This window comes from Crinia signifera, chromosome 6, assembly GCF_055691185.1.
Source record: "Crinia signifera chromosome 6, ASM5569118v1, whole genome shotgun sequence".
In the NCBI taxonomy this organism is placed as follows: domain Eukaryota; kingdom Metazoa; phylum Chordata; class Amphibia; order Anura; family Myobatrachidae; genus Crinia; species Crinia signifera.
The window spans coordinates 172,122,328-172,148,799 of NC_139222.1; the positions used below are offsets into that span (position 1 = coordinate 172,122,328).

General features: G+C 41.8%; 1 protein-coding gene across 2 annotated transcripts in view; it reads right to left on the bottom strand.

Moving 5' to 3' along the window:
- The window catches only part of ABCC3 (ATP binding cassette subfamily C member 3), a 113,971-nt gene that overhangs the window by 53,718 nt on the left and 33,781 nt on the right, over window positions 1–26,472 (bottom strand). For both annotated transcript variants that reach the window (XM_083148143.1, XM_083148142.1), the window contains exons 2-3: window positions 7,062–7,238; window positions 2,466–2,591 (exon numbers count right to left, since the gene is read on the bottom strand). In XM_083148143.1, the coding sequence (XP_083004269.1) occupies window positions 2,466–2,591; window positions 7,062–7,238 (303 nt within the window). The remainder of the gene's footprint in view (window positions 1–2,465; window positions 2,592–7,061; window positions 7,239–26,472) is intronic.

The following is a 26,472-nucleotide window of genomic DNA, read 5'->3' on the forward strand; positions in this document are numbered from 1 at the left end:
CAGGGTTTGTGGTTCATTCACACACGAAACAGGGGGCACCACATAACCATTACCTCAGAACAAGGTCAAATCTGGCCAAGGCTTTGGCAATTTACAGGTTTTTTTTTTTTTTTTTTTATAATATGTACTGTAGAAATTCAGTAGAAATCACCAGAAAGATGGCCAAAGAGCAGAAGATAATGGTTCTGTGTCAGTCATTAGCTAGGTGCATGTGGTTGTGTGTGGGGGTCACCTTCAAAGTGTGTCATGCGGAAATTTTGTCATGACACACTGTTTACAATTTCTATAATTGGCACTTCTAGATTTTTTGAAAACAATGATTTTCATTTTATTTTCAAAACTCATGTAAACAATAAAAGGGGTTATCATACTGTAGGTCTAGTACAATAAAACATCCAGTAAATATATTTACAGGTGATTTATAGGTGACATGTGTGCTGAGCAATCTCTGTGAACCTGTGTTTTCTGCTGAGAACACTGACAATCTGACTAGATTTTTACTGCATAGTGTCAAAATCTAGTCAGGCGATGGCGACACGCAGGACCACGCATCGCTGTCACTATGAGGTGTACACACGGGTTGGTACGCTTACTTTTTAAGCGATGTAGTCAGATCCAGTGGTGGCTCCTCCCTTTAGTCTTAAGGAGGGCTGCAGTTTCCTGGTTACTGCTTGTTGCAAACGGTCATTAATTATTTGCAGGTTATCAGTTTTATTTGCTCTGCACCAGTGTTTGTGTGCATTTACTGTAAATACATGATGTACTCATATGCACACAAACACAGGTAAAGAGAAAAATACACTCTTTTAATAACTTTAATAGTAATTAAAGCACACACAATGATACTCTTTATAAAGATCTACACATACATATTATCACAATAAAAAAAGCTTCCATGCACCTCTCTGATGCAATGCATGTCTTCCTTCAGCTGCATCACACTGAGTGACTGAAGTCTGGGCATGCTCACTGCAGAGGAATTGATTCTGGGCTGCACAGACAGCAGCCCATAGAAGCACTGTAGCTCTGGTGATTTGCACAGAATGGCTTCCTGTTGGAAGCTATTGCTGTCATCGCTCCATGTACTGGCAGCCCAAGAGGAGGAGGAGTTTCCAGCTCTGTGTATGATGTGCAGTAGCAGCTTCCAATAGGAAGCTACTACATGCTGAACTCCTCCCCACAGGGCTGGGCTGTTGCTGTGTTTTCCCTGCTGCTTCATGGAGTATGATGAGAGAAGGTTACCAGCGTGTCAGAGACACAGACAGCTAGCACCAGAACTCTGGTGCTGTCTGTGTCTCTGGTGTTGTTATTTTAACTGCAGGGGCTGCAGTCCTGCAGCCCAATCGCAGGTGCCGCCACTGGTCAGATTGCTTAGAAATAGCCTGAAATCGATCCGTGTGCATGCCCCTTTACACTGTGCACTCTGGTGGGAAAAATATGTTAGTTCTTAGGAAACTGCACGATTCCTTCTCTGATACTGCAAACAGTAAATTGGATGACTGTAACCAATATTTTGTTTAAGATTTTGGTGGAGTTCACTAATACCCCTTTCACACCAGAAATGCAAGACAAGCACGGACATTCCCGGGTTGGGACCCTTTCACACCAGAAAAGTCCCTGCATTTTCTGGTGTGTGAAGGGGGCAGTCGGCGGGATGGCGTTGGGCAGTCGGCGGAGGTGGTAAGAATACTCACCCTGGTTGCTGGTTCTCCGCGCAGGCCAGGGATCCACACAGGCAGCGGCGCAACGGGACAGGCGGCGGATGAAGATTATGCAGCTCTCCGGCGCACTCACTGCCGCCGGAGAGCTATGTCATCATCATCCACCGCCTGTCCCGTCATTTGAGCCCGCCGCCTTCGTGGATTCCCGGCCGGACAGCACACCGAGGACCGGCAACCCGGATAAGTATACCCTACCCCATTCACACCAGCCAGGTCCCTGGGTTGAACCCGGGAACAACCCTGCTACGTAGCAGGGTTGGATTGCCGGCAAATTAGCCCGGTAATTTGTCCCGGGTACCTTTCACGCCAGCTGTAGCACCGGGTTGTTCCCGGACTCAACCCGGGAATTTAGGCTGGTGTGAAAGGGGTATAAGTACAATAAAGTACAGGGGTGCAGCATCCTGAAAGTCACCCCAGCGGCTGCTTAGGGGTTCAGCAATCCTCCTCTCTGTGACTTAATTATCTTGTTTTGTTGGATCCCTAAGAAACTGTCTTATTGCAAATTAGAATTTACAGCGGAGAAGAAAACGTTGTGTCCTCCACCAAAACTTAAAGTTGAGTGAGTTGAGTGAGTAGTTCTGTAATATGATAATGCTACTGAATTTATTTAAAGGAAAACATTTCGCAACTTCACCATTTTTTTTGTTACATTTTGATCTATTAAATTATATATTTGTAATCATGGCTTACTAAAATAAGCATGTTATGACAATTTAAAACAATAGAGATCTTTAGGATACAAACCATTGTTATTCCAACTATAAGAGGTGTGACGAAGAACACTGGCGGCGGCGGTTCATTCTGAACAAGTTTATGGAAAGAGTAAAATAGGTCTGCCCAACACACGAACCAGAGCAATACACCAAACAGCTGAAAAACACAAAGCAGTGGTTTTATAAATCAGGTCCAGTAAGATAATGGTGAGTAAAAGAATGCGACAATAATCAGCTGATTCAAATTCAATACATTGGGGGCTGTGTTCCTGGAGGACATTCTGTTTCCCATGGCAAATTGGACTGAATAATTTACCATATTTACAAATTATTTTCTATGAAGCTGCAGATAATCATTTTATGTTAAACACAACCAAAAAGATACAGCGCAGTATATGAATAGAACTCCCCTTATGTTATCTTACCCCCTCCTATTTCCAGGACTGGAAATACAAGTGGAGCGCCTCTCAGCCAGTGTCGGGGCTCGCCAGAATGATCACTGGCAGAGCGGCGCTCCATCTAACTGGGACGCGCAAGCATTTCTCACGCACGCGCGTCCCAGTTTTTGGGCGGCGGGGGATGGGAACCCTTCCTGTCTCCGCTTCAGGAAGAAGCTGGCTTTGACAACTTTTCAGGGCTTTGACAACTGGAAAGGTTAAACTACAGAGATATACTGCAGCCCAGTGTCTCTAGTACACTGAGAGTGGTGTTTCACAACACTTGAATAAGATATTTGCCACCATGAGTCATCATGACTAAGCAAACCCTGCAGCTCAGTGGTATAGCTAATAGGGTGGGATGTTCTAACATCACCCGCCCACTTTGCCGCACATCACAGGCTACCTCATTCATAATAATTGCATATGCACTAACATCGTGCGATAACAGCTGTCCTTTGTGATGTTGTCCCGGCACTGGACTTCTGGGTCTGAGACCCGTGAGTTCATTGGTGTTTGCGCAGAGTGACGGGATGGATACCGTCATAAGCATAGGAGGCACCTTCACATGCATTGGTCACCATTTTAGGTGCCTTGTGTGACAGCTGACAGGAGGGGAAAAGCTCTCGGGAGAAATATAAACTTTTTAAAAATTCTGAGTGAAACCTCATCATATTGTGCACTTGGCTCCACTATGACTGCACTTGAAGGCAAATAAATAGAAATTCCAATAGGAATGCAACATGCTGTAATCATACAGCAAACCAAGATACCAATAAAGAGGTGCAACCCTTTATTAATCCAATCAGGATTGAAATGCTTACAGTTTACTAGGAACATTTAATTGCCATTTATGAGACTTTTCTGAGTTGCATCATCTAGTCACGCTAATATACCTCCCAACATTTATCCAACAGTAGATGGGTAAGAAGTGAAAGCGCCATGTATATTAGGTTTCACCTTGGACAAACCCTATCAAATGTAGTAGTTATTAAGGGGGACATTTACTAAAGGAAATTTGTAAAAAAATAGGTGTATTTGTATCCAGAAATACACTTATTTTCGACATTTACTATACCGAAAATACGGCAATTCGTATTCATATTGATGTGCTATCAATACGAATACGAATTGCCGTATTTTCGGGATAGTAAATGTCAAAAATAAGTATATTTCTGGATACAAATACACCTATTTTTTTACAAATTTCCTTTAGCAAATTTCCCCCTAAATGTTCATTCCTATAAAGCAGGGCTGGGCAACACCGGCCCTCCAGATGTTAGTGAACTACACATCCTAGGATGCTTTGCATTAGTTTTGCTATGTGGCCATGCTGAAACTGATGCAAGGCATGATGGGATGTGTAGTTCATTAACATCTGGAGGGCCGGTGTTGCCCAGCCCTGCTATAAAGTGTACGTTTTCTGAAACTGCTTCCCAAAGTGAGGCTTCTGTTGCTTGGATAAAGTACATTTACCTCTATAGCAGCGTTTTCAACCACTGAAAAAGAGTGCCACCAGAGCTAAAAATGTCCACACTCGTTTACAGCCACTGCCACCAGTTCATCTTTTATTCACTAGTCACTTTCTTGTGAGGGCCAATGTTTTTTATTTTTTGTTACCTGTGGGGACCAATTAGATTTTTCTTTTTATGTGAGGGCCAATGTGTTTTTCCTGTGGTGGTCTGATGGTGTGCCTAGTAAGAGCTGGAAAAGATGAGGGGGAGGAAAATGGATGCTCATAGCCCAGCTGACAAAGACATCCTGGCAGAAGTGAGATAATGTCATTGCCTTGTAGTAGGAGCTATCAAAGACGGGGGAGGGAGAAAAATGGATGCTCATAGAAGGCTGAGCTGATGAAGACATACTGGAGTATGATATGGACAGGTGTGAGATAAGGTCACAGTATCATAGCGTTGGTGGTTTGTTTGGGCCCCCACAAAACAAGCTGCCAATGACACAAAGTGACAAAGAAAGGCTAAGGTTTTGGCCTGTGTTTATGGAACTGTTGCTTCAGGACTACGGAGTGCGTCTTCAGTTGCCTTCTGCTGCCTTCATCCCACAATTGTCAGGATTGTACTTACAGTAAGTCTATCTTCAACCACCCAATTAGTTTGTACACAGCACAGCAGACAGAGAGCCAGCAGCACCCCTGGACTGATAGGGCAAACAAAGATAAAGAAGTGCAAGATGGAATTGTCCTTGGGTTCTCCCACCCTTAAGTAGTATAAAGTAAACAGGACATGCACACTTTAACAAATCAGTTATTTCAGTGACATGGTGTGCCACACGACTGTGGCTGAAATGATTGGTTTGTTTGGGTCCCACACAACAAGCTGGCAATTAATCTCTCCCTGTACAAACTGGCTCTACAGAGGCAAGATGTCGTCTTCATCCTAATCCTGCAATTCCTCACCCCCTTCAGTGTGTAGATTCTCATCCTCACAGAGTATTAATTGGTCCCCACAGGAATCTACCATCACAGATCCCTCAGTACTTTCTGAAGGCAATTGTAGGATGTCGTGGAAGAATTCATAATTAATTTTCCTGAACATCATCTTCTCCACATCTTGTGGAAGTAACCTCCTACGCCACTCGTGAGAAGGTTCCCAGCTGCACTAAAAACTCTTTCGGAGTACACTCAGGAGAGGGGGCAACTTACTGTAGGTAAAATAGAGCCAGTTTGTACAGGGGCCTCCAAATTGCCTCTTTTTTCTACCAGGACAGATATGGACTGTCTGACATGCCTACTTAGATGCTGTCACCAATGCAATCCTCCACCATCTTTTTCAATGGTGACAGCATCATATGCAGTGACAGTAGACATGTCAGAAAATGTTGGTAGGTCCTTCAGTCTGGACCAGATGTCTAAAGTCACTCCTTCCTGCCCTGCATCCCCGGCACGGGGCAGTTGTTTCCTCACAGCCTCAGTTGCAGGAGAGAATAAAGAAAGAGCTATTGCCATGTCACGTTCTGCTTCAGCTGACAATATCTTCACCAGCAGGTCTTTGCACCTCTGCGGACTTGTGTCCACCAGAAACAAAAAGATACAATGTAGGCTTTAAACTTAGGTTCGAGCATGGTGTCTAAAATGTAGTGGTCTGATTTCAATAGATTGACTACTCTCAAATCCTTTCATCCAAAGGTCCCACATACTAGGCAGAATTGCTCCGTTTTAGCGGCAGACGGGTGGAACACCTTTAATTAATTTAGATGGAGCAAGCACAGAGAGCAGTGCACCCCTACAGCACACAGGTGGAACCACTTAGAATTATTTTGATGGAGCGAGCACACAGGGCAGCATACCACTACAGCACACGGGGGAACACCTTTAATGAATTTAGATGGAGCAAGCACACAGGTCAGCGCACCCCTACAGCACATCGGTGGAACCCCCTTTAATTCATTTTGGATGGAACGACCACACAGGGCAGCACACCACTGGAGCACATGGGTGGGACCCCTTCAATTAATTTGGATGGATCGAGCACACAGGGCAGCGCACTCCTACAGCACATGGGTGGAACCCTTTAATTAATTTGGATGGAGCGAGCACACAGGGCAGCGCATCACTTCAGCACACAGGTGGAACCCTTTTAATTAATTTGGATGGAGTAAGCACACATGGCAGTGCACCCCTACAGCACATGGGTGGAACACCTTTAATTAATTTGGATGGAGCGAACACACAGGGCAGCGCACCCCTACAGCACAAGGGAGAACCACTTCACTGAAAGGGACAGCACGGAACAATGGCACCCCTTAACAGCACACAGCAACACCCCTGTGTTTTTACAGGACACGGAAGCACCCACTTATGTTGCAGACAGGGCAGCATTACAGCCCCAGCACTGGCAGCATAGGACACCACACAGGATACAACAAAGGACTACACCCCACGCTACCCTACACAGGACTACACCTGACGCCACCCTCTGCTCAGACGACAGAAACCAAGTCTCATGAGAATCCGACAGTAGAATGATGACGTTTTCCCTCATTCCAGGATCCGAGTCTGGCGGGAAAACGGAGCTGGACTCTGATCCCGGCTTGGATCATGAAGTTTGGGGGGGGGGTCTCGGAGATCCGAACTCGCTCATCCCTATAATAATTTATAATTCCTTGGAAAAGTATAAAACAACAATACTGATATATATATATACATACAATTAACCCAAAATATTCCGCCTTACCGTTTTGATCTTGCTTAACATAGACAGCACAATGTAGCCTCTCTTATTATATCTTAAATAAATAATATAAAATGGCAGCATGACCCAAAGATAGATACAGGGAATCCAGGCAATAACTGTGTTCTGAAAACATAGGGTTAGGTCCGGGTTGTCTGTATGAAATGTGATGGTGGAATTCTGCAATAAATGAGAAAAATAAAAGCAATGTTAGTTTAATATTTTCAATACATAATTCTCGATTATATTTATGAGCTGTACATTTATCATAAGCAGAAACTTACCTAAAATATATGTACAGTATTTATTTATTTATTTATTTATTAAGAGTTTCTTATATAGCGCACACAAATTCCGCAGCGCTTTACAAAGCATAATTAGGAACAAAGACACATATAAAATTACAGTACAAGACAGTTTAGGACAAGTACATGGTAAATATGGATAGTTGCATCAGGGGACAGGACACTGAAGCAATCATCAGGGTGGCAGAGGTTTATATATTCTAAGAAAGGCACAAGAGGAGAGAGGGCCCTGCTCTACAGTTAATGCCAAATAAAAAGATATACCTGCATGTAAATGTGGGTATTTCCAAATATAAAATTCTTATTTAAATTTCCATATCCATTATATTTCCAATTGATTTCTTAAGCAAAACTGAACAGTTTGCATTAAAATACTTCATCAATCAGCACTCAGACTCAGCAATATTGCAGTTTGGCATTAATGCCATGCTTCCAGCCTTTCATTTACATACCAGTAAGACAGGCCATAGTCGCACCATCCTGATGGGACAGACACCCGACAGGACAGACATTGCAACCTGTCCTCAGTGCCAGATATAGATTACTGCAGGTAGATTTTCACTAAAATGTTTCCAGTATTTTTCACCTACAACATTAGAGGTACCATATGTATTTGTATAAGGGTCCAGTCCCATAACTGATCCATATCATGTTCTACATTTATGAGGCAAAGGTACTGGCACATGCATACAGCATGCTGTATTCTCAATGATGTCACTGTTTCTGGGTGAATGTATCAGTTATATTCTTAGCGATGTCACTGATTATTAGTGAATTGTCATTCTCATTGGTTGTATGTATTCTGTGACTGTGTATAGTTAATGCTGTGCTATACATATGTCCACATATGCCCATCCTCAAATTCTGCCCTTTATAACTTTACTGTGCCATCTTTGCAGAATGGATCACTAATCACTATCTACTCGCACACCCCTTCACTACGCAAATAAATTACCATCGAAAATACTTTTCCATCTGAGCAAATGTGAGTAGCTGTTAGGTCTCCACTAATCTGCTACTGAGACAGGCTGTAAGTCAGTGATGGCTAACCTTGACACTCCAGATGTTGTTGAACTACACATCCCAGCATGCCCTGCATCAGTTTAAGCATGGCCCAATAGTAAAATTGTAGCAGAGCATGCTGGGATGTGTAGTTCAACAACAGCTGGAGTGTTAAGTTTAGCCATCACTGCTGTAATTGGTCATCGCTGATGTCAGAGACCCTCCTCAACAGCACCTGGATATGACTGAGTTTTTTCAGACATACAGTACCTAAAAAATGGCATGTTACCACCCCCAAGTGACAGCTTTCACTTAATCAAATTGCAGCTACACTGCATTTACGGTATGATCCATAATGCAATAGGCATTATGGTGTGTGGCTTAATATGTAGTAGGCATTATGGTGTGTTGTATAATGGGCATTACAGTGTGCGGCATAATATGCAATGGGTATTATGGTGTGTAGCTTATTATGCAATAGGCATTATGGTGTGTTGTACAATATGTAATGGGCATTGCGATGTGTTACATAATATGTAATGTACATTGCAGTGTGTGACAATATGTAATGAGCATTACGGTGTGGGGCATAATATGTTTGGGCATTACAGTGTGTGGCATAATATGTAATGGGCATTATGGTGTGTTGTATTATATGTAATTGGCATTATGGTGTGTGGCTTAATATGTAATAGGCACTACGTGGGTTTTATAATATGTAATGGCCATTGCAGGGTGCAGCATGATATGTAATGGGCATTGTGGTGTGTGAAAATATGTAATGGGCATTACAGTGTTGCATAATATTTTGGGCATTACAGTGTCTGGTATAATATGTAATGGGCATTGCGGTGTGTGACAAATATGTTTGGGCATAACAATGTGTGGCATAATATGTAATAGGCATTATGCTGTGTGGCATAATATGTTGGCATACCTTTAAAAATATGTTATAGGTACGCTGTATCACCTCATTCCCGCCTCCCTGCTGTCATTTTTCTGTTGTTGTTAAAAATCAAGTTGCGCGTCCGTGATCCGCCAACTAGGGGATAATATATGACTAAAATATATTGTGTAACAATAGGTGTCTGGGGGGCTACTTATTTTAACAGTCCTGGGCCCCACAATTTCTGATGGCAGCCTTGCTTACAAATCAGTGATCTCTAATATTTCATTAAACATGATTAACACAACAGAATACAAATTATATGCTCTGATTTTAGTACACCTTTCAAAAATATACATTTATTTATATTTGTTATGAATGCTATCAATCCACTAGGAATTCATTTTCGTGTTCTTACTGGTTCCTATAGACAGGCTGCATTCACAGGAATATTAGTACATCCCACAAGATGGCTGTTCCTGCTGTATTAGGAGAGAGGAGATCCTTCAAGCAGCAATGCAGCCTACTATGACCTTCATACAGTAGCTGAATATTGGCTTCACCTACAAAATATATGTTTCCACTGTAAGTAGGACACATACCCTTACATGTAGTTATGGGTATTATGAGTATACATCAAAGGTAGTACTTGGTGGCTGAAATTCACCGCGCTGGCTTAACTTTAAAGGAACTGCAACTGCCATCTAGAATAACCTCAGACATATCTGAGCACACTGATCCCGATCACCATAGCAACCAGTATGCTTTCTCTTGAACCCTAGTGGACACCATACAGAGGCCTGGCAGCCTCTGAGACATCCGATAGGACGATAGATCCCGGGATACGTTTCCGGGGGCGCGTCCGCCCTGAGCTCTATGATTGGAGCACTCTACTACCCCATGGGTATATAAACCCCAGAAGACACCTGGTCAGGTTGGCCCTGAGGAAGCTGTATCTGCGAAGCGCGTGCCGGCTAGCGGTGCGTGGGCAGATGTAGGCAGGCTTTATTATTTTTCATATCTATGCATTTTGATTCTGTTATTAGACAGTGAAGCGACGCCAAGAGCCTTTTTCAAGGCGCTCACTTCTGAGTCCACTATCTCAAGTGGAGGCGGCTCCATTTGCGACATAGACCACCCCAACAAGTGCAGCCGTATCACTCCCCACCAGAGAGTATTATACACTATCGCATTACGGAGCGTCCTCACGCTCGATAGTGCCCCACAATATATTTGGACTAACCACTCACTAACCAAGGTGGCGCATTTGTGGGAGAGTGTAGTGGCAGGGGTTTGACACTATCCTACCTAGAGCGTCTCCACGCCAGATAGTGCACCCCTACTTATGAGGCGAACGACTCTATGATCACTGTATGTTGACAGCTCTGGTCTAAATACGCATATTCTCAGGGGACCACGACGTTTAGGGATCCTCCGTCATCAGAGTTATTAGGGCATAGACACATACACACTGCGTACTATTACAGTGTGTACAGATCCTGTGATTACGCTCGTACCCCTCACTTTGAGCCGACCTCACCCCTATTACTCAGTTTATGAGCTTAGCGTCCCAGAGAGCAATTATACTAAAGAGGTTCTCTATCTTTCTGAACCCGCTTTCCTCATTGATTTCCTGACCCTGCAGTGGAATTACCCCCATCTGTATGGACCAGGACCACAAACTGTCTAAAAGCACACTGATACTTGAATAAAGTTTCTGCCACATCTGCCCACCACCTAGTTTTTTAAAATTGTGTGACCCCCACCCTGTATGTTGTCATATGTGTTTATTTTTATCTCGCAGTTCTTAAACAACTAATAAATAAAGGTTAAGTTTTAAATATCTTTTTGGTGCACCCAACAAGGACATTTCTTCTCTCTTCTTGAAACTCTCTATTACTCGTATGTCCGTCGGTAGCACACCCCCAACCCAGTGATTTATTCCACTGTAATATATGAAACACTCTAGGGGGTCCACCATATCTGTGTCTTGTGCGACCAACAAAAACATCTCCCCTCTCGACATATCTATTGATACTGTATGTCTCTGGTGTCCAATATTATGGCTAGAATGAACATTAGAATTCGAAAATTTGGGATTTGCATTTATTGTATCTATCTTATGCTAATTCTAATAATTTATGTTTCCTAACATAAAATATTGAAATAACATGCAAATAAGTTGGATGATAAACACATTCCCAGTTTCACTAGAAATAAAAACATATGACAAAGGAAAAAAGGAGAAGTGTTTCTAAGGACCTTATTCTGGTCCATGCAAAGCTGGAAATTTTGCAGCTTTGCGTGCGGATTAAATGCCACCCACTCCCCACACTAACTCCTCCCCCCCCCCACCCCACTAAGTTCAAGGCAAATGATTTGGAAGGTGCACGCAAATCTAAGACACTCTCTGGTGTAGGGAAGAGGAGGGGGCAGCTGACATCCGCTGACGTTGCCTACACCGCTGCGTGTGGACTCTCATTGTACCTGTTTTTGATGTTATTGCGAGTGCCGTCCATTGCAAGTTTGGGGTACTTATGTAATATCTGGGCTTCCGTTTTTCTTATGAGACCGCGTCCCCTCGCGGGGCTCGCCACGCTTCAGGCACAGAAAATCAACTCCATGCGTAGTTGGATAGTAGGGGTATGAAAAAATGGGGTGCATTGAACATGGGAGCCCAGATAATACATAAGTAGCAAGTTTGGTTACTGTATATCCCCGAGGGGAGGATGTGGCACCGCAGCAGTTGAGCATTACATGTTCTGGAGTACCGGGCATTGACTCTATTATACTGTATATATATAGATATATATATATATATATATATGTATATATATATATGGTACTTGTGTATTATAGCGGCGCCCCCAATTTCCATCGCGCGATGTTTTAATCGCGTTGCATCGCATGCCATGCACCCGATGGCATGCGATGCAACGCGGTTTTTGGCCCCTATACGATGAAAGATTGTATAAACACCCTAAAAGGTGCTTTTAAGCACAGTAATGGGTGCTTACAATGTTAAATGCACCCCCACGCCACCCCCCCCCATAAATGTGAACCCGAAGCGTGGCGAGCGCAGCGAGCGCAGCGAGCCCGCGAGGGGCGGCGGTACGCATCCTCCGACCTTTTCATACCCCCACTATCCATGTCGGCGTGGAGTTGAGAATAGAAAGTGTGGCGAGCGCAGTGAGCCACCGAGCCCGAAGCGTGGCGAGCCCCGCGAGAGGACGCGGATACCTGTGAAGCCCGCGAGGGGACTCCGATACCTGTGAAGGTATCCGCGTCCCCTCGCTGCGCTCGCCACACTTTCTATTCTCAACTCCACGCCGACGTGGATAGTGGGGGTTCACGTTTATAGTGGGGGGGTGGCGTGGGGGTGCATTTAACATTGTAAGCACCCATTAGGGTGCTTATACAATGTTTAATCGCATCGCATTGTATGGCATTGTATGCCATATACAATGTCATACAATTTTAAAATTGTATGGCATTGTACAATATCGCGTCGCATCGCATACCATCGTATGCCTTATGGTATGCGATGCGATGGGCGCAGCCAAAATACACAAATACCATATATATATATATATATATATATATATATACATATACACACACACACACACACACACACACAGTATATCTCAATATATAGCAGGAGGGAGATGGTGGCACTCACAGGACTTGTACACAATAACACTCAAGACACAAGGTCTAAGGGTGACCTACACACACTGTACACCCCTAAGAATTAAGAAGCTTTGCATGCCTGGCATTCCTATCCTACGATGTTCAATCAATCTTCCCTTGTTATGTTTATACTGTATGTATGACATATATGATGATACAATTTTGCAATTTGGAAGTAGATTGTATGCAGTCTTCAACCACATGTTTTTATCCTTTCTTTCTTCTCCGATATTATGCTACAGTATGTTGAGTGTTTATGTGAAGAATGCAAACCAAAAAGTTTTTTCTTATGTTACCTTTCATTCTTCCATTCAAGAGAGAAACTTTTTTTTTAAATATTGATGAGGACCGAGGACTGATCCCTGAGGTTCTCCATTTTACTATCAATATGACATTTCCAAGGACTTTCACTCATCCACCCTGATCCACCAATTTAATTAAACTCCCCCACAAATGGCTTGCTTGTTAGTTAGTGGAAATTTGTATAATGGAGCAGCATTTGCCATTCTCTAATTACCTGGAAGTACACAGGGATCTACTCTGTAATCCTCTTGGATGTATACCATCTGGACGCACTGACGTTTCATTTTGAAAACTTGAATAACATGTCCTTATCCACCACTTGTAGTAAGTACATTTGTGTCTTCATTACAGTATCTCTTATTCATCTTGTGTTTATAATCTCTTTTTATATTCATACTAAGCACAAAAATGCTCAAGCATCATTCTATAATTTATCTTTCAATGTATGCAGCTGTTTGTAGCCGTGCTATGCTTCCCATCATTTTCATACTTTTCTATTGTATCTAAAGTATGTCATTGCTCAATTGTACTGAGTACAATCTCTTCTACATACACTTGAGCATAAGGGATGTACTAAAGGGAAAAGGCTTTAACCCCTTTCACATTACAGCTAAAACATGGTATATTGCCGATTTTAAATGGCTTTAAAACATTTCTAGCTGTAATGTGAAAGGTCCAGAGAGAATTTAACGTTTTTAAAATACCTGTAATCCCAAACGGGTTAAAAGCAGTGTCCTACCTGTTTCAGAGCCAATCCATTTGTAGTGTAAATGGCTCTGAAATGTTATTTACAAGTCATAAGCAGGTCACAGAGGGTGATAGGCTATCTCCCTTGTGATCTCACCAGGCACAGGCAGGAAGTAAAGAGCAGAGAGGAGACTTTTTTTAACCCAATGAATACTGTGCAGGTGTTGGGATCATTTGGTCAACAGTCTTTAGGTCGACACTGTTGAGTCACCGCGCTGGAAGGTCGACATGAGTCTAGGTCAACATGGCAAAAGGTCGACATGAGTCAAGGTCAACATGGCAGAAGGTCGACATGAGTCTAGGTCGACAGGTATCTAGGTCGACATGGGTTTTTTCACAGTTTTATTTTTTACCCGAATGTCGACATGGACACTGTTTTAAGCGCACCCGTCCCCTCAAATGGCTGGCTGCGCTCGCCATGCTTTGGGCACAGGGTTTTTTATTCTCCCACCATGCCCTGTTGAATTGTCGGGCATGAAATACCGCCTGTCGGCACGTCAGCTCAAAAAACAGTGTGTCAACCTAGACAGCTGTCGACCCAGACGACCTTCTGCCATGTCGACCTAGACACCTGTCAACCTTCCAGTATGTCGAATCAATAGTGTCAACCTAATGACTGTCGACCATAAGATGGTCGACAGTCATTAGGTTGACACTATTGATTCGACATACTGGAAGGTTGACAGGTGTCTAGGTCGACATGGCAGAGGAGACTTTATTTTTACCTTATTTATTTATTTCTTCTTATTTATTTTACCTTACTTTATTTTTACCCATCCCCTCTTTTTTATGCTGTAAAAACCTCATATGTGAGCCTGTGTTCCAGAAATAACCATTTAAAATGACATCCACTGTTTTCTATGGGTGAAATGGGTTGAATGTGAATGGTACAAAAACGGTATTGAAATGGTAATTTACCAGTTACAACATGCAATGTGAAAGGGGTTTAACAGTAGCTTTTTCTGTAGTTACCCTATAGAAGCTATGGGGCTTCTTTTTGCAACTGGATCCCTCCCAGCACCCCCTGTGGGTGTAACGCACGTGCACAAAGTGGCTCCAGTGGCTGAAACCTGGAAATGCCAGCATTGCACACTGCATCTCTTATCAGAAGAGCTGTCCTTTGCGATACTAATCTCATGTGTCAGTACATACTGTATGGCGATCAGTATCAGTATGTGGTAAGTGGAGGGATGTTATGCAAATGATTAGTACTGTACATCAGAGCCGTTTTGCAGACTTAATGCAGATTAATATAACAAAGAGGAAGTGGTACACTTAATAAAAATAAAACAGTATTCATTTTCCACAACAAAAGCATATACAATACTGCTGATTGGTTTCATCTACGTATCTCATAAATAAATTGATTTATTAATACAAGAAATCCAGGACAGATGCGGATAAAGGTCTGAGTGGGCTCTGTACAAAAAAAGTCTGACTGGAACTGGGGTAGCCAACCCTAGTCCTCGAGAGCTACCAACAGTGCACGTTTTGCAGGTCTCCTCACAGAATCACAAGTGAGCTAATTAGCTCCATCTGTGTATCTTTTACAATGTGTCAATGATTAATGAGTGCAGCTCTGCAGCACCTAGGTTGTCTGGAAAATGTGAAATGTTGGTAGCTCTCGTGGTCTAGGGTTGGCTACCACTGGACTAGAACTAGGATCAGGATGTAATAGCATCAAAGTTTGCCAGAGGTGTGAGATGCTGGATGATACACTACAGCGATTTGAGCCAATTTCACCCGTTTCCAACAGATCGGGCCGAAAAATCAGCCCAGAGCTGATGTCTTTGATGTCCCCTTGGGTCCAAGCTCCGACCTCGGTGCACTATCCCTTCTGCAGGGGAATAGGGGTCGCATGCGATACATCACATGTGAAAGAATCGAATGTGATGTATTGCATTCGATCCTCCTGCCCGTGAAGGTCCCAGGTGGGGTTCGGATGGCCATACACTGCTGCGATTGATCGCAGTAGTGTATGGCCACCTTAAGACTTTTGATTAAAAGCAGTAATTATTTACAAGACAAAACCATGCCTAGTAAATAATTGCTGTTTTAAAAAGAAAAAAAAAAAGTCTGAGTTTGGCTGGCATCCCATACCTCTGGCACACTGGGACACTATTACATCCCGCCATAAAGGTTTTGTTAATGTGCCCCAGTTTAGTGCACTGGGACCATATGTGTATAATTAAATGAGAAACTCAGTCTCACCAGTTTCTACAATTTACCAAACAATGACATCTACAATACTACATAGTAAAGTACATGTTATCGCATTCTGTAAATATAATAAAACCTCTCCCTTTTTGCTACTCACCTGGCATTATTATGTGCTAGCCAAGGTTATCACTGTAGTAAGACTCAGCAAAGAACTAAACTATTCTTTCAAATTATTATCAGTTCAGGAAGCTTATTTCCTAAACTCAACACATTCGTGTACAGAGGGCGGCCTGAGCCATGCTTAATGAACAAAAAAAATACAAGTAACTTTGTGTCTGGAACAAACCATGTCCACATGCAAGAGGAGCAAATAAATATATATTTTATTATCTGTGCAGGGTAAATACTGTCTGCTTTTACATGTAGTCCACAAATGTAAGTCAGTGTTATTTTTACACTACAATTTAGATTTCAGTTCCCAAATCTCTCAAATAACTCTCGCTGCACGTCACATCTGACCCATCTGCATTTGCAACATGGATTGGACCAGTTGCTTGATTTTTTGCTTTGTTACAAACATAATTCAAGCCCAAAGTAAATAAAAGCTCTGTACAGCTTCTCTGTAACTTACAACTACTCGCAATTTTGTTATGATCTTATGATCTTAGCTAGGGATATTACCTTGCAGTATGACCCACATACACAGTCAACAAATAGATAAACCACAGCCACCAACTTCCCCATAACCAACTTATCTACAGTAGGCTGAGTGTGGCTGTCCAATGCCTTGTCTTTCAAAATTCCAAGTTAATTATTGAATAACACAAACCTTCCATTTTTTTTCGTGATTTCTTTAAATAATACCCATTTTCACTACCACAATAACATGGGTTATGGTCACATCTACCCAGGTTGAGGCTCAGTGTAGTAAGGTCCCCCAAAAAATAACCTGGGTCCAGTTACCTGGTAAACCAACCCAAGAAGCTATAATGGTTGGAGCTGGTTAAGGTTGACCTAGGTCACCTGACCGGGTCCCGTTAAAAACCTATGGAGAGACGGTTCACAAACGCTTGGAGATGATGTCATCTCCAAGTGCCAGCAGTACAGAAAGACTGCACACTGGTAACCAGGGCAAACCCAGGAATAACTTGGGTTAAACCTGCAGTGTTAAAAGGGTCTGGCCTTGGTTGGAACTGTGTGCCAAAACCACGGTCAGACCAAAGATTATTGTGAATAAAAGGTACAAGTGTTAATGGGTCAAATATGAATACTGATCTGCAAATGTACACAGACACTGACGACTCTGCCTGACTAGGCTCTGTACCTAAGATATTAATGAAAAATAATTATTATTTACAAAAAATTAAATATGAAAGCATCAATTATTATGGCAGCGAATCACTGCAATTATAACAGCATTTTGTAGCTGAAACAACATGTACAGATGTGTCCTCATATATATATCCTTTTTGTGCCATATTTACATGCCCTGCCACAGGAAGCGATGTATATCTTCAATTAGAATTTTAGGGTGACATTTATTAGAGATCGATGTTGGGTTTTTGGCGATTTTTATCGCAAAAACAGCCTTTTTTCTTTTTTTTTTTCCAAATCGACTACTTAATGGGTGGTGATTTGCGGCATAAATCGCACTTTTTGCCGCAAAATCGCACTTTCTGAAAGTGCGATTTTTTTTAACTCCGGAATTCGCATCCAGATGTTTTCCCCGTTGAAAAATATACAATTCGCATTTTTAATGAGATGCGAATTTGGAAATCGCCAAAAAAAATGGTCTAAAGTTCAAAAAAAAATAGACCTGATCCTGACTGGCGATTTTGTCAGAAACATGGCGATTTTGTCAGAACCATGCAAAGATCATTGTGATCTGTGTATGGTTCTTTGGTAAAATATGTGTAAAAGTAATAAAAAAAATTGGTGCGAGGTCCCCCCTCCTGTACATAACCAGCCCCGGGCTCATTGAGCCGGACCTGGTTCCAAAAATACGGGGGACAAAAAGCGTAGGGGTCCCCCGTATTTCTGAAACCATCCCCGGACTCTTGGACCGGTGCTGGTTCCAAAAATACGGGGGACAAAAAATCTGGGGGTCCCCCGTATTTTGAAACCAGCACCGGGCTCCAACAGCCCGCAGTGTCATGCCACAGCCTGAGAGGTATGTCATACAAATGTAGATGATCCCCAAAGCAGTTAGTAAGATCTACTGTACTTGTTGAAGAAATGGTACTAAAACTTGTCAGGGCTTGATCATGTATTGTGTTTTACAAGTAGTTTCATGATATAAGTGGCCATGAGAAACTTTATTTAAAATGAATGTAGCCATAGGGACCATTGGGGCAGATGTAGTAAGCCTAGCAAAGTGATAAAGCAGTGATAGAGTGGATGGTGATAATGCACCAGCCAATCACTCCTAACTGTCATTTTTCAAACACAGCTGAATGGCTGGGGTGTTATAACCTTCCACTTTATCACCACATTATCACTTCACCAGGCTTAATACATCTGCCCCATTGTGCTGTATAACCAATGCAGGGAAAGGATTCCATTTCTGTTTTTCCAATATATATAGCGGTACTTGTGGAGTATCACGGCTCCCACGATGGCCATCGCACATGAAAAAATTGCATCGCATGCGATCGCATGCGATTTGATTGTGAAGGTATCCGCGTCCCCTCGCGGGGCTCGCTGCCACGCTTCGGGCTCGGTGGCTCGCTGCGCTCGCCACACTTTCTATTCTCAACTCCACGCCGACGTGGATAGTGGGGGTATGAAAAGGTCGTAGGATGCATACCGCCGCCCCTCGCGGGCTCGCTGCGCTCACCACGCTTCAGGTTCGCGTTGATAGTGGGGGTGGTACAGCCTCAAAAATGCCATTTGGGGGCCATTGAACATGTTTCATACTAATTTCAATGCATTTGGATGCTTTTCTGTTAAAAATCGCATGCTATCGCATGCGATGCGATTGCATGCGATGCGATTGCATGCGATTTTTTTCAAAAACCGCATCCCATCGCATGCCATTATATATGGCATGCAATGGCATGCGATGGGAGCCGTGATAATCTACAATTACCTATATATATATATTATTGAAGCTTCCACAGCATAGGATCATACAAAAAGGCAATCAAACCTGAAAATATTCATATAAGGGCAGCCATATTATTTTCTATGCAAAAGGTAGAAATGCAGGCTCTATCACCCGAGGCAATAAAATTGTTTACAACAAACTTTCTATATTTAATGAACTCTACTTCTTTAAGGGTGTTATTACTTCTAGAACTCTCAACTGCATTTTTGCATTTGCATAGCAAATAACATGGTTGTGCTTACAGGTATTGAAACAAATTAGGTTGCCTGGATAAAACGGACATATTCATCTCTTTCTCAGTTGTACAGTTTACTCTCCATCCATCTACCCTACCTTTGTTCTGTTTCCAGTGCTTTGCTGCTGCTGAAAGAAATGTTATTACTCACAATCCAACAATTATTGGCAGAGCTCCTATTTTAAGAAACACATTTTCCTTGAGTGCTTCATTTTTAGAGTCCAAAAATGAGCTAATAAGTAAAACTAAATCAATGGCATTATGCCAAACTACAAATGAATATATCTGAAAGTAGGAAAGAACAACTCACATCTACTCTATTGTCCATCACAAATATACAATTGAAACATACTATCCTTGGTTATTTTAAATACAGCTTTACAATCAATTGAAAAATGGATTTGAATGATTGGTGGCTCCTCTTGAGCTTCTGACAGCACCTTCCAGATATGCCCAAATTAGACAACACAGCCATACAGACGTTCAGCCTCATAACTTACTTCCCAATATAATATACTGTTATACTGTACAGTACACACAACAGGATTTTGGGTCAGACTTAAAGTAGCAACAATAAGAAATAAATACATACTGTAAATAAATAAAACACCCTTATGGGCCCCGTACATCTGCAATTAATTGGGCTAATTTCCCATACTGCCAATGACTTGGCCAGGTGATCTGCAAAATCTTACATGTTGGGACCATCTTGAATGCAAATTCTGACCCAAACATGATCGTAATTGGCAAGTCGGGGATTTTTGTTATGTATTTTGCATATTCCTCGCGAAATGGCAGATCCTCAGAATCTGCAGATTAGAAGATCAGCTCATCATTGTGGATTCTCCAATTAGATGTATGGGCCATATTACTTTGAAAACAAGATATCTGATGACTAAATGTTACCTATATATTTCAGTTAAGCATTTCTGTGTAATATTCAAACCTGTATTCATTGATGCCAATGACCAAACTCCACCCCTTTTTAAAAACAGCCATTAGGAATGATTTGCAAGATGAATTTGCATGATGGGACACATAACTGACAGTAAAAACATACTGTACTGTACAAATTACTATTGCAATTTGGCTACCATATTCCCTCCAACTTTCCTAATTTTTGGCAGTACATTCTAAATTTGTGGGGCTGTGCTACCATCCAGCAGGAAGCTGGGAGGCATGACCTTTACACTTCCATCAATTTATTGAAATTATTGTGAAAATAAACTTTGAAACTTTGGGAAAGAGCACACCTTATATGTTGCTTCAATGAAGAAACTAAAACACAACCTTATATGTATTTTGTACTTTTGCTACTGATACAGAGAACCATTCACTTCAACTGTGATAAATCTTTCCAAAAAACAACAACATTATGCTAATTCAATTCTTCAATACTGCTGAAGGCTTGCCGCATACTGTTGAAGATACCTGCCGAATACGACAAATCTTATGTGCAGATCTTGTGATCTCAGGATCTGATGCGCACGAGACTGTGCATTGCATCGTAATCGGAGGTTAGGCACATATGATTTGGGCACTTTTTTTTATTTTTATTTTTTTAAACATTTTTTATTGATTCATCACAAGTTATATCATAAACAAGCAACATTACAAGCTTATCATTACATGGTGAGTATATTTGTTCAGTAGGGGTTCTAAACATAGGAATACATGAATCCATGGTACAGTTTATAGACTTTGAAATACTGTGGTATAGGTCGGTCTTTCCATTGTTACAGAACGGTGATGGTGAGGTGTTGGTGTTGGCTTATAGGTTGACATTTTGAAATATACAATACTACATTATATCGACAACAGTGCTGTAAATTCCCTTCTCCCCTTGTCTACAATCGACTGGACAGAGGAACTACAAATCGTTTAAAAAGGAGGTATCCCATTTGCTACCAACTCCAGATCATACCATGTTGAAGACTTAAGGCTATTTCTCACCGCATCTTTCATTTGTGCGCTAAGGGTCATTATATAAGATAACCATGTGTTGACAAATTTGCTTACTAGCTTTTCCTTGTTTGTCATTGCTTCTGTCCAATCCATTGTAAACATGTTGGATTCTAGGGTACAATAGTGATTGCGAGATTTGTGTTGTTTCTACCCATTGTGAAAGAATGTTTTTTTTTCCTGCTGCTGCTATTTTAAGTAATAGATGTCTTGTTCCCTTAGTTAGTATAGTTTTATCCTGTCTGGTGTAAACATTCCAAAAGGCCCATTCCTTAGTTATCTTGAATTGTATATTCAAATGCGAGTTTATATAGGACTGTGTGGCCTCCCAGAAATCTCTAACAATTGAGCACTCCCATAGACAGTGCATCATATCTGCATTTGGTTCTTGACATTTAAAGCAGTTAGATGTCTGAGATTCTCCAGTCAGAAATCTCAGTTTGGGCGTATAGTAAGATCTATGGAGAATCTTTTGGTTCATTTCCATGAATGTGCTGGCCACTAAGAGTTTATTCATTTCTACATATGATGAGAGGATTTTTTCCATTGTAATATTAGGAAAGTCTGCTTGCCATTTTAAAAGACCTAGTGGTGGGGAGGTGAGGTCTAGCAGTTTTCGAGATTTGGAATAAATTTGTGATGTGGTCAGTGTTGCCGGAGTGTGCCTGACCGCTGAATTTAGGTCATTACTTTTGTCATGGTTTGTTAATTCTCGTAGGAGTTTGGTGATATAACTAGAGACCTGCAAATATTGGAAAAGCGGGAATATGATGTTTGGGTATTTTTCTTGTATCTGAGCTCTAGTCAAGGGTTTCCACTGAGCCAGGTCCATAAACTGGTAAATGTAGCGTAGTCCTTGTTTGTTCCATTCAGGGAAGCATGGGTGTGTGGGAAAGGGGCTGAAGTTGGGATTTCCACTCAGCGGCATGAATAAGGACTTATATGTTTTTAATTTCTTGTTAATTCGTACTGATCTCCATGCTGTGCATGTTGTATTTATTAGGATGTTTTCTCTTAAGTCTTTTTCAAGTGAGTTGGGGTGTGTATGCAATAACATTACTAGATCTTTGTGTGGGCTAAAGGTTTGTTCTCGAGATCTATTGGTGTATATGTTGTTGCCTTTAATCCAGTCAATTGCTATTTTATAATTGGCTGCCAGCGCATAACTTTTCAGACATGGCAGGTTCACTCCACCTAGAACCTTAGGTTGTTGGAGTTTGAATAATGAAATTGTTGCTCCCCCCCCCCCCCCCCCCATATGAAAGCGGATAGAGCTTTGTTAAATAATTTTAGATCTTGTTTCCTAGGCATTATGGGCAGCATTTGTATCAGGTATAGCAGTCTTGGGAAGGTTATCATCTTATACAGGTGACTCCTGCCTATGTAGGAGAGGGGCAAATTCTTCAATTTTTGAAAATCTTGGTAGAATTTGGTGAACAGTTTGGTGTAATTAAGTTCGTACAGTTTTTCAATGTCAGGGTGTATATTTATACCTAGATATTGTATTGTGTTTTCTGACCATGTGAAAGGGAATGTGTTTCCCCATCCCAGTTTGGATCTCGGTCCTAGGGCTAATGCTATCGTCTTAGTGTAATTTAGTTTAAAACCTGTTACGGTTTCCAGCCTATTAAATACTGTTATTAATATGGGGATGATTCGTTTGGGGTTGGAGAAATATAGCAATAGGTCATCCGCGAAAGCTGAGAATTTGATTGTGTCTGCACCTATCCTGATACCTGTCCAGTCGGGCAGGGAGTCAAAATAATGCAGAATGGGGTCTAATGCCAAGTTAAAAAGGAGGGGTGACAATGGGCACCCTTGTCGTGTTCCCCTGAATAATGTAAATTGTGGGGAGTTCAGGGAATTTATGGTGAGAGACGCTTTGGGGTCTTTGTATAGTGCATTAAAAATGTGAATAAATTCCGGGCCGAATTCCTGGTGTGTGAATACCCGGGTTAGATGAGACCATGAGATTCGGTCAAATGCCTTGTCCGCATCACAACTCAGTATTAGGTTATCTAGTTCCCTTGTCAATTTAGTGTGCGTTAGGGCTGCAATGAGTGTTCTGATGTTGTTCACTGAGTGTCTATTTCTAACGAAACCCGTTTGAGCAGGATGGAGGATGTCTGGGAGGATTAACTGTAGCCTTTGTGCCATTATCTTTGAGAATATTTTGAGGTCTTGATTCAATAAAGAAATGGGCCTGTATGAGGAGACCTCTGTTGGGTCTTTGTTTGGTTTGGGGATTAATATGATTCTGGCGTCATTGAAACGATCTGGAGCCATGTTTCCTTTGAGGATGGAATTGTACAGGTTGTGTAAATGTGGTAGAAGTATGGGGGAGAGCATTTTATAATATGCCGCTGATAGCCCGTCGGGACCTGGGCTTTTCCCTATTGGCAGGGATGAAATAATTGTGGAAATTTCCAGTTCCGTGATAGGGGCTGTTAACTGTTCCCTGTCTGTAGGTAATATCTTTTTAAGCTTGGCCTGAGTCAGTAGTAACTCTCCGTCACTTGCATCCTCATAGGGTTTCTCGTATAATGTTTTGAAGTATTTTAAAAAGAGCTTTTCTATCTCTATGGGGTTTGTAGTAATTTTACCATTATGTGTTTTTATTGTTGTGATGTGTTTAACGTCTTTAGCTGCCTTGGTCATTGTCGCCAGTAGTCTGCCTGGCTTATTTCCCCATCTGAAATATTTGTTTTTTGGGAAATTTATGTCCATTTGAGCTTTCTCAGCACATAACATGTCATATAGCGTCTGGGCTTCCTTAAATAAGTTTCTGTTCTGGTCATTTGGGGTGTCTATTAAAGTGGAATAAGCATTTTTAACCTTTTCACTGGCCTGTATGAGTTTTGTTCTAAGTTTTTTCTTTTGGTGGCTTATATATGAAATGATGTGCCCTCTCATTACCGGTTTTGATGCCTGCCATAAAAGATTAAAGTTTTGATCATGTTCTTTGTTGTCTGTGAAATAATTGATTATGGATTGGTTCAGGTGTCTTTTGAAATCTGCTGAATTTATCATATAATCTGGGAATTTCCAATTAAAAGAAGTAAGTTTAGGATCCGCTAGTTGCACTGTGAACCATACGGGGTCATGGTCCGAAATAAGGATGTCTCCTATTTTGGATGAAGTGACTCTATGTAGCAATGTTTTGGGGATGAGCCAGTAGTCTAGCCTTGAAGAGGTGTTATGGGGATGAGAGTAGAACGAGAACTCTTTTGAAGTCGGATATAAAAATCGCCATGGGTCTATTAATTGGAAAGTGTCAGTGAGCAGTGATAGACTAAGTGGGGGTCCTCTTCTATGGCCACTTCCCCTCCCTCCACTCGTGGCATCTAGTGTTGGGTCCATTGCCACGTTGAAGTCCCCTCCAATGATCATTGTACCCTCCGCCCAGTCTTGTAGGTGTGAAAATATATCGGAGAAGTATTCAGCATTTTGGTTGTTAGGTGCGTATATACATGCTAATGTATAGTGTTCACCTTCAATGGTTACTTTCAAAAACAAAAATCTTCCATCTGGGTCTGCCCATTCTTGTGTGATCTCATAGTTTATATACTTGCTAAATAAGATCAACACCCCTCTGGATTTTGTGGTGTATGAGGCGTGTTTGAACTCCTTTAACCAGTTACCCCTTAGGACATTTGGATCTCCAGCTTTCCAATGGGATTCCTGGAGAAAGACTACGTCAGGTTTATATGTTTTCAAATGGCCCAATATTTTTTTTTTCTCTTTAGTGGCGTATTTAACCCTTCAACATTCCAGGATAGGAACTTAATAGTTGACTTAGACCTATTTGTATCATTTACATCTCTTTTGTTTGCCATATTTATCCTATACCTTTTCTATGTTTTTCCTTAAAAGTATGGTCATTTGCATCATTATAGGTTCCTCCCCTGTCCCAGCCTTCAGGAGAGAAACATTTCATCTTGTGCTTTATGTTATACTGTACCCCGTACCTTGATGATAACTCCTTTATGCTTGTTTGTATGTATTGTGTTGTGAACCTTAATAGAACCTGTAATGCCATTATTTTTATATTTAACTGAACCCAAAATGAGGGCCTAACTTGGCTCCTCTTATTACTAAATAGTCTAAACAGATAAGAATTACCGAACATAGTTTTCCTAGGTGATTCAGTGTCACCTCTGAACCTTAGTAGTGTGAAAGATAACCACATTAACCCTATATGGACATAAAAACAAACATAGTCCATCAAACTTAGCAATCGTCTCTTTAACTCTCCCATATTCAGTTGCAAGTATAGACATTATATTTACGGTTTCTCCAGACATGAAGATCTCAGCCGGAATCTGCTTCTGGCGAGCGTGATCCAGCCGTATTCAGCGACTGTATGAAGTTCTTTGCTGGTTGTACTTCGTCGAAGTAAATTGGCTTATCCTTGTAAATGACTCTCAATTTCGCTGGGTACATCAAAGCGAACTTTATTCCACGGTCGAATAAGTCCTTGCAGATCGGTGTAAATTCTCTTTGGCGTGCCGAAACTTGGAGTGAAAAGTCTTGGAAGAGAAGAATTCTGGAGTCGTCATAAAGCAATTCTTTCTGCTTCCTGTAGGCCTCCAGGAGTCTCTGCTTGTCTAAGTAATTTAGCAATTTGAATATGATGGGTCTCGGTCTTTGGCGTTGTGAGGAACTCCTTTCCGGGCCAATTCTATGGGCTCTTTCGACGATGATGGGGGTGTCTTGTATAGGGACATGAAGAGCTTGGGGTAGCCATGTGGTCACTAGGTGTAATAGATCTCTGGGCTTCACTGACTCAGGGACCCCGATTAGGCGCAGATTATTACGTCTATTTCTGTTCTCCATGTCTTCCACTCTTATCTTGTAGCGCCGTCATCATGGATACTTGGTCATTAAGGAGAGTTTTTGCTTCTTGCAATTCATCCTCTAATGTAGAAATGCGTTCTTCTGCCTCGTCTAGTCTGGTTGCATGTTGCTTTAGCTGGTTCACCGCTGATGTGATGGCTTCTGTAAGCGGGGCCAGT